At 34.4% G+C, this 15,881-nt stretch overlaps 1 protein-coding gene across 2 annotated transcripts in view; it reads left to right on the top strand.

Moving 5' to 3' along the window:
• The window catches only part of slco2b1 (solute carrier organic anion transporter family, member 2B1), a 34,846-nt gene extending 27,109 nt beyond the window's left edge, over positions 1–7,737 (top strand). Inside the window, 3 exon segments of one of the 2 annotated variants that reach the window (NM_001037678.2) lie at positions 1,518–1,582; positions 3,733–3,853; positions 6,842–7,737. In NM_001037678.2, the coding sequence (NP_001032767.2) occupies positions 1,518–1,582; positions 3,733–3,853; positions 6,842–7,070 (415 nt within the window). In that variant the 3' untranslated portion in view covers positions 7,071–7,737. 2 annotated transcript variants of the gene reach the window in all.
• Positions 7,738–15,881: the final 8,144 nt, after the last annotated feature.

Raw genomic sequence — 15,881 nt, 5'->3', positions numbered from 1 at the left:
GAGATTTATAAGCACTAATTCTTACAGAAAATAGATTCTGATACTATTAAACGTTACATTGTGTTAACTGTTCAAATACATTTTCATAAAAATACAAGTACTGAATTGGAAATGACATTTTAAAATATATTTTAAAATAGTCAGCTGTGAACTGAAGTGGGCCGGTCTTAGGCCTGAATCCTCAGGGTTCAAAAGGAGTCCCACTCCGTCCCTGGTTCAGTAAATGTATAAAGTCATGCTTACAGGTTTTTTTTTTTATTTTTATTTTTTTGCAGCAGTGTGTGCTTGGAGCTTCCTATAATTACTACTGAAGTCACATAGAATGTTTTTGGTTTCTGTTCTGAACTTTGAAAGTCTCATGACTATTGCCATGGTCTGTGGAGGATAAGGGAGCTGTCAAATTTTATCTAAATTATCTTTATTTGCATTTCAAAAATGAACTTAGAGGATTGGATCAATGCGAGGGTAATAACAAGCTTTTCATTTTTGTGTTAACTATTTTTTTTTTAAATGAGAGGAAATTCGACATATTATCTAAAATTTATGTATCACCAAAACTACAGGGACATACAAAAATCAGGTAATTATATAAGCATGTACATAAATGATGTAATCATTCATTTAAAAATTAATAATTATAAAGATTTTTTTATTGCAAAGTCCATTAAACTCAATAAGAATAATGTTATAATTTCCAATTTTCTAAATTGATTAAGAGAAAATCTATGAGATATCCATTTATGTGAAGAACATTAAAGGGATTAATGTTGCTATTTTTAAAAAAGCTAATAGCTTTAAAAATTGTGGCACATCTTTTGTCTAAAGAAGACTTTCGAGGTGAACTCGCTTAGCAGGATGTGACTTGTTATAGTGCATTAGCACATTTGCATAGTTGCTATGAACAAGAGCAATGAACTATATCTGCTTCGAATTATGTACATTATGTAATTATGTAAATTATAACATTTCTTTAATGGCATCAATTAACCATTAAGTTTGACACAGATACATGCAGTCTCTTTTTTAAAACAGGTTTTTCTTTAGTCCATGGATTCAAAATGTGAACCAAACATAATACACATAAGAATAATGAATAATGGTATATTCTATGAAAAAAAAGGGTGTTAAAATGAGCACTAGTTTTTGATCTTCTAATCTCTGCTGTGACTAATGTGTTCACTTTACTATATATTTTAAAGCCAAAGGTGTCCCTCATTTGTCTTGCATCTTGCCCTTCAGCAATAATATGACATAGTATCATTCTACCTTCGTCAAAAACCTGTCTGTGCAAGCCCTGTCAATGTGTCGAAAAACTGCCATCAGTGTAATAACAGGCCACAGACCTGCCCTTATTTTCCGAAAAGGCCTCAAGGAACATGTTAAAAAAAAAATCAAAGAGTTCAAAGTCTAACATTCAATAGATTGAATTGAAATGTCATTTTTGAACACAAAATGCTGTAAAATTGTGTATAAACTGTGATGTTTTCACTAAACAAAATCTGTTGGCTTTTACCCAGGACCGTGACTCCGGAAGATAAGTCTTTTGCCGTGGGAATTCAGTTCATGCTGTTCAGAGTTCTTGGTAAGCAATAGAAAGTCAATCAGGCAGAACAGACATGTCATATATTAATAAAACATGTTACTGACAAACCAACCAGAAGGACGCCGAGTACAGTCAACAAAATATTAAAGCAACATGTTTTATGATGGTATGATAGACAAGATAACAACTTCAAGCAGTTTTACTGTAGTTGATGTTTTACCAATCTGTGATATAATCACCCGTATTGCAAAAAGTACCCACATTGAGGGTAAAAAAAACATTCAATGCAAAAGAAAAAAAAAAACTGTAATAACACAGTGAAAATGCTCCTCTAATTAAAGTTATTAAAGCAAATAAAAAATAATATGAATAAAAATGAAATTATACAATATGATCCAGTTTATATCACAATTATGTATTTTCTCTATTATCATCTATAGAATGCTGTTTCCTAATACAATACAAAAATCTGTCAAAAATCTGGGTCACACTTTACAATAAGGTTCATTATATAATGGTAATTAATGTATTTACTAACATGAACAATACATTTACTACAGTATTTGTTCATGTTAGTTAACGTTAGTTATGAAAATACAGTTGTTCATTGTTAGTTCATGTTAACTCATGGTGCATTAACTAATGTTAACATACACAAGATTGGATGTTAATGCATAGGTAAATGTTCAATTATAATTAACAAATGCTGTACATGTGTTGTTCATGATTAGTTCATGTTAGTAAATGCATTAAATAATGAACCTTTTTGTAAAGTGTTACCAAAATCTGTCCTGATTTTATTAATAGAGTTTCACAGCTATAGCTACTTGACAATTATCAGTACCAAAAAAGTTATTGAAGCAGTTAAACTCGCTATTAGAACATTGAAATTGTTGAATTATAGCAGTGTCCCGGTCCACCATTATCTAAAACAATATTTGATAAAATTTTTGTGACATTATTATTAATCAAATAACTGGGTCCCACTTTATATTAAGTGGCCTTAACTAATATGTACTTACACAGGAATTAATAGTTTGTTACAATGTACTTATTATGTAAATACATGTATTTACTGTGTACTTATGTTTGATTAAATGCATGTATGTAATTACATCTGTAGTTAACTTTTGTAATTACATTTGTAAATACACTGTTGACCACCCCTTACACCTTAACCCACCCTTAAACCTACCAATGCCACCAAACCTGTCCATAACCCAACCCCTATCCCAACTCAAAAGCACCACAAGTGTTCTCAAATACATTATAAACACAGTAAGTACATTGTATTTATTTTTTCATGCAAGTACATAGTAGTTAAGGACACTTAATATAAAGTGGGACCAATAACTGTGAAAGGTAGTAGTTGCTCATTATTAGATCTCAGGCAGGAAGCAGAATGCCAACTGTACATTCTAAGGCTTTACATGTATTGCAGTTATTAATGTTTAATTGCAACTATTACAATTATTAGTAATACCGAACAGCAATGCAACATGCTCACACTAAACACACATTTTTCGCTTTTATCCTAGCTCTTTCTTTTCTATTCAGTGTCTTTAGAGGCCACATGAAGAATTACACAGCACTAACACAGGTGTTTCCTATTAACAAGATATTTATGTATTGTCAAAAGCCATAGTTAATAATGGTGTTTTCTTCTGTATATGTTTTATTGATTGTCAAAGTGCCAGTAGGTGTTGACATGCCTTTTTTATAAATCACCAAGGGCCACATATTTGTCTTAAAACTTCCTTAATCTTCAACTGAACAAAAAAGTCACCACCTGGAATCAATAATTTAACAGTAGTTTTATTTTTTGTGTGAACCATGTCTCTTAAATGTGAACTTTTGAAGTCTGACATTACAGTATCTACAATAACAATCTAATCACGATTTCTCAACGTGCATTTTTTAAAGGGCATATTCAGACCTGCCCTTGTTTGGTGCAGTGGCAACAGTTTTTGTTTATTTAAGTTTGCCAAGTATTGTGAAAGTTCAAGTGATATCTTAATTTTATCATTTTACCAGCATTCATTACAGATAATATGTGCAGGATGAGGTGTGTTAAAACAATGTTTGAGTCTTTCCATTTTTCATTCTCACAGACTATGTTCTGTGTAACTCACGAATGTGTGTAATTTATTGAAGCTGTATATTAACAAATATCTTTTATTCCCCGACAGCTTTCCTCCCATCACCAGTGCTGTATGGTACTGCGATCGACACTGCATGCCTTGTGTGGGGAAAGAAATGCAGTAAATCAACATCATGTCTGTACTATAATTTAGACCTTTTCAGACACAGGTAAATTCACAACTGCACTGCTATGAAAAGTTAAATATCTAACACTGGATTTACTTAAAAATACATGCAATTGGGATCTTTTTAAGGTCAGATATTTGTTTCCCATTCTGGCCAAATCCCCTCTAAAACCATTAAAGTGAGTCTAATAGACTTTCTACGGCTTGACTGTGTCATGGGGTGCACAACAATGTGTTCGCTTTGATTTTAAAAAAAAAGTCCCATTATTTTTCACAAATGTTGCCTTTATTGTACATTGCTTTACAGTAAATGGTTTGGAAAGAGGATTCCTTGGATTTGCAACATGTTTTAAGTGGTTGTCAACAATTTATTTGGGCTGAACAGTTTAAGTTAATCATTACCCCATTTAATTTGTTTGTTTAAATTTAACCCATATAAATAGTTTGCAACAATTTTCAAGAAATCATTTCTTTTTCTTTCTTTATTTTCAGTTTATGAAAGCTCTCCCTTAGTGGGCTCTGATTGGTTAGCTTGCCGCATGTTGGCTAGTGCCCATATACCTAATTGTCCAGTTCCATTGTCTGGAAACTTCACACCTCTTATTATAGCAGAAAGTTTCAGGCGCTCACATTGATTTGTTTTGCCACAGTAGCCAAACACATAACCGTAGTTAACATGCCTGTGGCTAAAAAAAGCATAAAACCTATAATAAAAATTATACCGTGATGACATAAATATCAAAACACACCAGCATTCGAAGCTTGCTGGAATAAAAACTAGCATTGTAGGCGATTATAGGCATTTGACAGATATCAGCAAAATAATGAAGCAGATCCTTTTGCTTACATCTTTGCCACAACATTCATTTATGCTGGAAACTAATGCTATAAACATTTAGTGGAAAATGCATCAACAAAGAACAGTTGTGACCCATAATCCACAGCTTCTGTCTTTATGGTGTGAACTGCTACAGTACATCATTGAGGAAAAGCTGTTGTGCAAACTGGCTTTGAACTTGCTTAGATTGCGGATTAATTTATTAGTATTTTCGATCACACTTTATTTTGATGGTCCGTTTATTGAATTTAGGTTACATTGCAACTAATTTTCATTAGATTATAAGTAAACTGTTATTATAGTCAGTTAAATGTCTGTTGGAGGAGCAAACAGTCTACAAATACTCAAAATAAAGTGTTCCCTTATTTTCTTCTTTATGCAATTCTAGCTTGTTTGGCTATATCTATGGCAAGAACCAAGTCTCTCACAAGTCAGGGGAAGGACCATTTATTATCTTCGATTAAACTTACCTGCATGTCTTTGGGTTCTGCAGTTTACCACAGCCCATAGTACCCAAACATTAAGACATAGAAAGACAATTACAATGGCCTTATGGCAGTCATGTTTATGACAGATTTATAACAAGTTATGTTGTCTTGGTAAGTGTTGTTGTTTTAGGATTGTCAAGTTGCCATGACAAAGACAAACCCAAACAACGTCATCCTGCGTAAAATCTCATTCATATTCATCACATGTCATGTATTATTATAAAGATTTATGGTACCCCCTTTAAGTAAAGTGCTGCCATAGTCTATATATTTGCTGTTACTCTCTAAATCCAGCATGCCTCAAAGAGGTCCTCCAAGTGACAGCTTATTTACTACCTGAAGCTGCCCACCTTTTTTCTAACCCCCATTCATCGCATATTCTCAGGTGAAGGGGGTGTATAAACTGAAGGGTTTGTGATGTCACAAACTTAGAATTATTTAATTGTAGTCGTTTCACTGTAGACATCACACTGATTCTTTAAAAGACCATATCTATCTTTTTATTGAACTTTAAGCATCGCAAATTTCAAGACAATATTAAACATTAAGCTAGGTTAAAAAGGTGCCATTTTGTTTTTATGACCCCTTTGAACCAGACCACTCTCACCAGGGGTCTGTTCTTCGTATGTGGATCACTCAGCTGGATTTGGTTATTAGACACAACCCAGGATTGTTTCATACTTCAAAACTCATCCGAGAGTTGTTGTTAAAGCAACAGTTCCGGTAGCTCAAACCTGCTCGGGAGCAGGCGTATTTCATGTAAATAAGATTAGATTGGGTCTTTTTAAGCAAAGGTATTACTGAAAGTACATACCGAATTCTGATGTTTTCTTACAGTAGAAGTTATATACAGAAAAATAGCAAATGATTTTAAAAAATTGGATATAATTAAAATATGTTAAAAAAAAAAAAAAAAATATATATATATATATATATATATATATATATATATATATATATATATATATATATATATAAAACCTATGCAATCTGCACTTTAAAATAAAAGTAAAAAGACTGTCATGCGGTGGTTCTCCCCAAGGGTTTCAAAGAGAACATTTATTATTATGAACTTTCAGATACAAATGAGTACTATTTTAAGGTACTTTAGCTTTTGTACAATTTGTGTATGATAATAGACATGCACAATATTCAACAGTTTTTTTTTTTTTTTTAAGAAATAATAATTTATTTTTTCATCCACATTCTTTTTTGCATGGCTTTTTTGACAGTCATTCAGTCAACAGTCAGTTAAACAGTTATACCTTACGGCAATTAAGATTGAAGTTGAATAAGCCTAGGCTCCTGGAAAATCTTTTTCAACAAATGTGAAAAGTTTTTTAACAACCCGTTTACTTCATATTTTATATAATTGCTCACATGGATAATTAAATTATTAATATTGATGATGTCATGATTCTGATGTGCCCTCAGCCAGTCGTTGCATTGCTGATCATGATTTTGAGGATCAATAGAGCTGTCCTTCACAACACATGCAGGAATCTCAGATCAGTTCATTTTAATCTGATTCGTGAACTTGTTTAAAAAACCAAAATAGCCAGAGATCAGTTATCAAGATTAAAAGATCCAGGTTTTACCAAATCATCTTAGATCATTTAAGCGAGGTACAAAGAATGGACCCCAGGTTGAGATATTTTCAGTCCAGTTATCGTTCTGACTTTATATATAATTTTTTTTTACACAGATTCCTGGGACTCCAGATATTTTTTATATGTGGTGGCTTCGTCTGTTTCTTTCTGTCCTTTTTGGTGCTTCGGAGGACAGATTCATCTCAACAACAACAACAACAACAACAACAACAACAACAACATGAAATGAACATTCAAACCAAAACTGAAAGTTCCCAAGAAACGAAAGATGATAAACAGACTGTGAGCAATTCAAATGGACACTGCAATACAACGTGTCCTTAGAGAGTAAAAACATCTGTGATTGAAAGAATGAAACTGACTGTTTAGTGGGTGGAAGAAGGGCTTAAGAATTGTGTTTAATAAAATAAGTGTCTCAGCTTGCCATATATAAGCAAGCAGTTGTACAGGCCAAGTTTCTGACACTTTTCTGACAAAAAACAGACTGTGAACACACTCATTTCTACAAACAGCTGACATCGGTCAAAATGCAAAGTGGCAAAGTTCACTTCAAAAGACTATATTGTTTCTGTTATCTTTGCCAGTAAATGATTTTCATTGCTTTTCTTTGAAGTTTTATGAAAATTTTATCTGTGAACACACAATCTAGTACTTTACACATTTTATATGCTAACAATGTGAAAACTAAGTGTTGTTGTTTGAGCTCACTGTGGCTCAGTGCATCAAGAAGCCAAGCATGTGCATTTAATCAAAAAAAATGTATTTGTGGTGCTTTTTTATAAGCATTTTGTGTTGTTGTTCTTATTTTTGTAAGTACACTAACATTTTTTATAGTTTCTGTAAAATTTTCTCAATTTGTATTTCACTTAAAAAGCTATATGTTTGTTTTTTTATACATTTTATACTGTGGTATATGAATAACCTTTCAAATGACTGTATGTGAGTAATTTTTCATACAGTAAACGTATTGTACATGTTTAATCAGCCATGATTTTGAATGCTTCTGTGATGTATTTTGACTTTTATTTTCTGAAAAATGTCCTACACGTGCCTACAGGTATGTGCTCACATTTAAAGCCATATCTATAATATTTTTAGCTAATATATACAGTATATGGCAACCCTTTACAATGAGGTTGTATTAGTTAATGTTAGTTAATGCATTTAATAATATGAGCAAACGATGATCAATACTTTTTTTACAGTATGTGTTCATCTTAGTTAACATTTGTTAATGAAAGTTGGTATTGTTAGTTCATATTAACTCACGGTGCATTAACTAATGTTAACCATCATTCATTCATTTTCTATCGGCTTGGTCCCTTTATTAATCCGGGGTCGCCACAGCGGAATGAATGACCAACTTATACAGCACATATTTTATCCAGCTGCAACCCATCTCTGGGAAACATCCATACACACTCATTCACACAAATACACTACGGACAAATTAGCCTACCCAGTTCACCTGTACCACATGTCTTTGAAGGAAACCGGAGCATCCGGAGGAAACCCATGCGAATGCAGGGAGAACATGCAAACTCCACATAGAAACACCAAGTGACCCAGCCGAGGTTCGAAATAGCGACCTTTTTGCTGTGAGGCGACAGCGCTACCTTCTGCGCCACTGCATCGCCTGTTGACAATCATGAATTAGAAATATATATAGAATAATATTATGGTTTCTCACATGAGGATTATAAAATTTAGGTATTCATGAAATTTAAGAGGAAATCCTTTATAACATTCATATATTTGGTGAATTCAATTTTAAATCATTACAATTTTTCTTTAGCTTCCTTAACGAATTAATAATTAAACTATTTCATTGCATAAAACAACAAAAACTCTATTAGCCAGATTAATGATTACGAGTTACACTCTACGTAGTTAAATAAAAGAATAAATAACACTGATCTGCAGTAGCAACGACTCGGTTAATAAGGAAACCCACAATGGAGGAAACAAGAATTAGGCCATATACACGCTGTTGCTCTTGCACACACGTTTACTTGCACATACATGCTTCTTGTTATCTTTGACTATGCTGACTGTATATCTAGCACATCCTGTTAACCCATATACAGTTTTATGCAAAAGTTTGGGCACCCCTGATCATTTTCAAGTGCAAGCCATAGCCTACTGGCCTTTCTAATCAGCAATTTACCGTTTTTCTTAGTGATTTTGGTGCATTTCTCATAACACTTTTTACATTTGCACAACAGTAAATGCAGTTCTCAAAATAATTTGTCATTTGCTCTTTGGGGGTGGTTTGTTGTTTGTCTTTGACTATTCTCACCCCTTTTATTCCATTCTTACTCTATTTTTGACTGTGGAGATAGAGACTTTAAACCTTTGGGATAGTTTTTTGCATCCTTTTCCAGATTGATTTTGGGGAATTATCCTAGTTTTCAGGTAAATTATTTTGAGGTTCCCTTGTTGCTACTTTTTCAAACCCAAGATCATTCTGAAAATGTACCTCTATATACATTTTTATACCCAAATGCATTATAGGAGCTACTTTTTTTTTTTTTTTTTGCAGTTTTTGTTTTCATGTCCACCAGAGCCTGCTATGTATGCATTTCGAGATATAAAAATTCTCTCGCGAGTGCATCAGAGGCTGCTATTGACTGATTGTTTTTACTGACTGACTGACTGACTGACTGACTGACTGACAAACTGACTGACTGACTGACTGACTGACTGACTGACTGACTGACTGACAAACTGACTGACTGACTAACTGACTGACCGACCGACCGACCGACCGACCGACCGACCGACCGTCCGTCCGACCGACCGACTGACTGACTTATCGATTCACTGACCCACACTCCTCCTTCCCTAAACCCAACCAATAGTATTTTTAAAAGCACAGATTGACATCCACTCATTCTCTTACACCCAATCAACATTTTTAAAAGAAGTCCAGAAAAAGAAAAGCCCTCAGCTGATTTTTACCACTTTTTCAGATTTTACCACATTCTCACCTTGTTATTTACTTGTTTATTTTATTTTTTGGATCCTGTTTTGGCCTTACCTGCCTTCTGGAACCGTTCCTTACCAGTCTTAAATCCCGTCTAGTCAACTCATCTTTGCGTCTTAAGTCCATCAACCTACATGATGAGCTAACTGGACAAACTGGTAACAGCGGGAAAACCATCCACATGTAGATAAGTGGTCAGCTGGTAAGCGCGAAAAGGAACAGCATCATACCGCCCCATAGCGATTGTTTTAAAGATGAAATGCAGCCATACATACTTCTGGCTACATAATTCGTAATCTACAGAAACTTATACAGGGCTATGTTTTCAGAATTGCCCTATGTGAGTCTATGTTTTTTGTTGTAATCAATAAGCATTAAGTGAGTAAAGTGAGTGGAGCCCTTTAATTTGAGGAAGGTCCTGGCAGATTCAGATGCTCAGAACCGGGCTATTGTTTGTTTCACGGTTGGAAAAGAAATGGAGCATCACTTCAGCATCACTACTGAAGACAGCAATGACCTATAATGCAATGAGCTGACAAGTGCATGTGTGAGGGGAATAATGGATATGAGCTGCTGTACCAAGGCGCATTTTATTAAGGATACATCAAAATGCAAATTGTATTCCAAACCTAACATTCTGGATTCACTTGGTCCCAAACCAAACCTTCTTAGTTTTTATTTTATTAAATAATGTAAAGCAATCTTGTAAGGCATTAAAAAAACACTTAATATTGATGGGGCATAAACAGCGTACTACATAGAAATGTTCTGTCGCCACATTATTTTAGTGGATTTTGCTATTCTGGTGAACACGTGCTGTTCATGCTTGGATAAATGAACATGTACATGAGTGGAATATGCACAGATTTAAAAACTGAACTATTTTAAATGCACACAAGCTAGTTTACAGTGCTCTGTTGCTTCTGCTTTTTAGTCAGTGAAGCAACAAACCACCCTTGTGCAGGCCATGCAAAGCTGGAAGGAGAGTGAAACCATTGTGCTGAACAGTGATGTGAAGTGCGATATAGAATAGCATTGGTATATATTTCTCTATATTTCATTTTCTTTTCGGCTTAGTCCCTTTATTTATCAGGGATCGCCACAGCGGAATGAACCGCCAACTTATCAAGCATATGTTTTATGCAGCGGGTGCCCTTCCAGTTGCAACCCATCATTAAGAAATGCTCATACACTTCAAATCACACACATACACTACGGCCAATTTAGCTTACCCAATTCAGCTGTACCGCATGTCTATGGACTGTGGAAAGCGGAGCACCTGGAGGAAACCCACATGAACATGGGGAGAACAGGCAAACTCCAGACAGAAATGCCAGCTGACCCAGCCGGGGCTTAAACCAGCGACCTTCTTGCTGTGAGGCGATCGTGCTACCCACTGAGCCATCGTCACACCTTCTCTATATTATTCTAATGATTTTTTCTGTGTGTGTTTTAATTTTGTCCATTTTTTTTTTCATTCATATCTTTTCAGATTAAGCACAGAGAAGGTAAGTTGTTACATGGTATACAGTACTGTGTGTCCTAAAATAGGACAAATGTTCTGTTAGGATGTGATACTCTGGTATTTGGCTTGAGAATTTTGCACTATGAGACATGTGAGACGCCATTAGCTGTTTCCATCCAGACATCAGTTTTTATCCAAAGATGCTAATTTAACTTATTTGCAAAACTGGAATATCACGTAAATAATAAAGCCATATAATGAGCCATATAAAGAGAACCTGAAAAACTGGCAGCAATCTTTAGAAAGAAGTAGGAGAAGCCTGTGTGGGCCTTTTTAATAAAAAAAGCACCTTTAAGAAGGAAGACAAAACACAATTAACATGTGGTGGGTTCTGGAGATGCGAGACTGCTCTTTGGGAGCACAGCTGCTCCAAATATTCCTGTGAGATAATAATACAATGCACTTTTATGAGGGTTTTTGGCTAAAGAGTTGTTCTAACTCAATATCAACTTAATAAAGCTTTCCCAGAGATTGGTTGCAGCTGGAAGGGCATTTGCTGTGTAAAACATGTGCTGGATAAGTTGGCGGTTCATTCTGTTGTGGCGACACTGGATTAATAAAGGGACGAAAAGAAAATCAATGAATGATTAATTTTAAAAAATCACAATTTAAAATAATATTAATAAGTTGCTACTATTACAACCCCCTAATCTTCTTGAGTATTTTTTTTCCTATTGCAGTTTTGATTTTGACAAAAGTCACAGAGTCTCCACATGAATTATTCTTTTTAAACTGGTTGAACTGGATGAACTGAATCATCATCTAAACAAGTTTCTGGGTCAAGTCAGTATACCTTCAACTGTGACTGAACTGAGGAAGTACCAACTTCCTTAATGTGTGAAATGAAAGTTTTATGGTTTCTTATGGTCTATCTAGAAATTACAAATTTTTTAAATTCAAATTTTATTTGTCACATACACAGTATAGATATGCAGTGAAATTCTTACACAACCACTCATGACCTTAAAAATAGTAAGAACCATAACAAAAATAATTATAACAACAATAAGAATCTAAATTTAGAGAAGCTGAAATTATAAAATGGAAAATAAAAGCAAATATAAGCTATTAAAGACTACAGTGTTCCGCATACTTGAGTACACCCCATTTTAAAAAATAAATATTTTTACATATTTATTAAAATAATATTTTAGTCACTAAACATATTTAGAAATTGAAAGATAATACAAACAAATTTAAGCAAGTTATTGCAAATAAAATAAAATAAAATTACAACCTCAAAAATTTAAGCTAAATTATACTTTTTTTTTTGGCTTTTTCTTCTTTTTATATTTATATTTAATATTTTTCTATAGCATATCAATTTGGGTGTACTAATTTTTAGATTGTTATTGTAAGTTATTTTGCTAGATAAGCTCCAGATTTGGCTTCAGTCCTGACTAATCTACTGTATATGCACAAATATAATGTTGTAGAGCTTCTTATTAAAAATATGAATTTAAAAGATAGATTTGTGAGGGGTGTACTTATATATGCTGAGCACTGCATATAAAGTTAATATAGCCCTGCTGAAAAATCCAGCTTAAACCAGCCTAGGCTTGTTGGCTGGTTTTAGCTGGTTGACCAGCCTGGTTTTAGAGGGGTTTTGGCCATTTCCAAGCTGGTGTCCAGCTATTTCCAGCCTGGTCTTAGCTGGTCAGGCTGGTAGATGACCAGCTAAAACCAGCTTGAGCAGCCTAGCCAGGCTGGGAGCCCAGCCAAAACCAGCAATGTCCAGCTTAAACCAGGCTGGTCAAGCTGGTTTTAAAGCTGGATTTTTCAGCAGGGAGATGATTGTTGTAAAAAAAAAAAAAGTAGAAATTACAAAAATAAAAAAGAGCTAATCTGTACAAACAGAAACATGGAAGTGTTTCTAACAAAGTGTCTGGTGCAAAAGAGAGGAAGGAGTGGATCTAAAAGTGGTTAGACACTGCCACTGAACCGAACTACACATCCCACAATCCTCTGCACCTCACACCTGATGTTCAAGGCATTTGAATGCATTACACCTGCAGCTCATTATCACAAGCTATTTTCAGTTTGTGTTTGTTAGCTGTTGAATGTTTGTATGTGGTCGCTAGCTAAGTTTCCATCCAAAAATGCGAATTAACTTTATGCACAAAACTGGAGTATCGCATAAAAGACGTGCAAATAAAGCAGCGATTCCATCCAATGAGTCAAATGGATCAAAATCGTCACTTCCTGATAAACTGGCGCCAAATTTCAACAGTAACAGCAGAAATTGCTGAGGTAGGAGAAGCTGTGTCAATCTTTTTTTTATATGATAAATGACTTGTGCCTCAGAAGACCATTCCGACATGCAATGAACATGCGGTAGCATTTGAACTCATGAGACAGAGAACAGACGCTCTTGACAGTTCTGGAGGCAATTAATAATTAAAAGCACTAATATTGAGATGGTTGAGGCATTTTAGAAATAAAACAACATTTCAGATGTTTTACAGTGTCCTTAACCTGCTGGTTTGTCCATTCCCACACATTTTCATCATCACATGATCTCTTATAACAAAATCACATGGTGTTTTTTAACGCGCATACTGGAATTTATGCGGTCAAAGTCTTTCCTTCGCAGTTTATGCACATCTTTTCCTATAGAATAAAAAGTTTATCCTAATTATTTATGTGAATATGTTTTTGTATGCGCATTTTCAAAACTTACACATCTTGGCATTTTCATCAACCATTTGTTGCATATCAAAAATGCACATAAAAACAGGTGGATGGAATCGTAGCTACTGTCTGGTGGATGTCTTCAAACTGTGTTCACTGATTTTTGTTGTGTCTAACGTTGTTTTGTTTTTGTTTCATTTAAATAAATTAACTGTATGTAGATTCGCCTATAACCTTTTTTGGACCGTCATTACATTATTATTCGTGATTAATCTTTGTCCAGCACTAATTAAATTAAATTAAATCTGCCACATGAGATCTCAGCAAAAACTTACAATAGCTATGTTTTCATAAATAAATACAAATTTACTTTATGCGCAAAACTGTATTATCACATAAAAGATATGCGAATAATGCAGCGTTTCCATCCTATGAGTCAAAGTGAACAAAATCGTCACTTCCTGATTATCTGGTGCCAAATATCAACGGAAAAAATGGAATTTGCTCTGATTAGAGAAACTGCGGGAATCTTTTCTTCATTTAATAAATGACTTGTGCCTCAGAAGGCAATCCTGACATGCAAAATGCTCTACCTTTAAGGCGTAAGACGCGTAACACAGACGCTCCTGATTCTGGAGGTTATTCCTAATATATTAACTCTAATACTGAAATGATTAAGGCATTTTAGAATGACCAAAACAACATTTCAGATGTTTTACAATGTCCTCAGCCTGCTGGTTTGTCCATTCACACACATTTTCATCATCACATGATCTTTTACAACAAAATCACATGATAGTTTTAATGCGCATACTGGAATTTATGCAGTTAAAGTGTTTGCATTGCAGTTTATGCAGATCTTTCCTATAGAATAAAAAGTTTATCCTACTTAGTCATGCGAATATGTTTTTTATGCACATTTTCAAAACTTACACATCTTGGCGTTTTCATCAACCATTTGTTGCATATCAAAAATGCGCATAAAAACAGGTGGATGGAATCGTAGCTACTGTCTGGTGGATGTCTTCAAACTGTGTTCACTGATTTTTGTTGTGTCTAACGTTGTTTTGTTTTTGTTTCATTTAAATAAATTAACTGTATGTAGATTCGCCTATAACCTTTTTTGGACCATCATTACATTATTATTCGTGATTAATCTTTGTCCAGCACTAATTAAATTAAATTAATTCTGCCACATGAGATCTCAGCAAAAACTTTCAATAGCTAGGTTTCCATACAGAAATGCAAATTTACTTTATGCGCAAAACTGTATTATCGCATAAAAGATATGCGAATAATGCAGCGTTTCCATCCTATGAGTCAAAGTGAACAAAATCATCACTTCCTGATTATCTTGCGCCAAATATCAACAGTAAAAATGGAATTTGCTGTGATAAGAGAAATTGCGTGAATCTTTTCTTCATTTAATAAATGACTTGTGCCTCAGAAGGCAATCCTGACATGCAGAACGCTCTATCTGTAAGGCGTAAGACGCGGAACACGCTCCTGATTCTGGGGGTTATTCCTAATATATTAACACTAATACTGAAATGATTAAGGCATTTTAGAATGACCAAAACAACATTTCAGATGTTTTACAATGTCTTCAGCCTGCTGGTTTGTCCATTCACACACATTTTCATCATCACATGATTAGAGAAACTGCATGAATCTTATCTTCATTTAATAAATGACTTGTGCCTCAGAAGGCAATCCTGACGTGCAGTGAACGCTCTATGGCATTTTTAAGGTGTAAGACTAGGAGCACAGACTCTCCTGATTCTGGAGGTTATTCCTAATATAGTAACACTAATACTGAAATGATTAAGGCCTTTTAGAATGAGCAAAACAACATTTCAGATGTTTTACAATGTCCTCAGCCTGCTGGTTTGTCCATTCACACACATTTTCATCATCACATGATCTTTTGCACCAAAATCACATGACGTTTTTAATGCGCAGATTGAAGTTTGTTTGGTAAAAGTGTTTCCAT

The sequence above is a fragment of the Danio rerio genome, chromosome 21 (assembly GCF_052040795.2).
Source record: "Danio rerio strain M-AB ecotype USA chromosome 21, GRCz13ab, whole genome shotgun sequence".
Lineage (NCBI taxonomy): Eukaryota > Metazoa > Chordata > Actinopteri > Cypriniformes > Danionidae > Danio > Danio rerio.
Note: the sequence above shows the minus strand (reverse complement) of the source record. Positions and strands in the feature narration are given on the sequence as shown.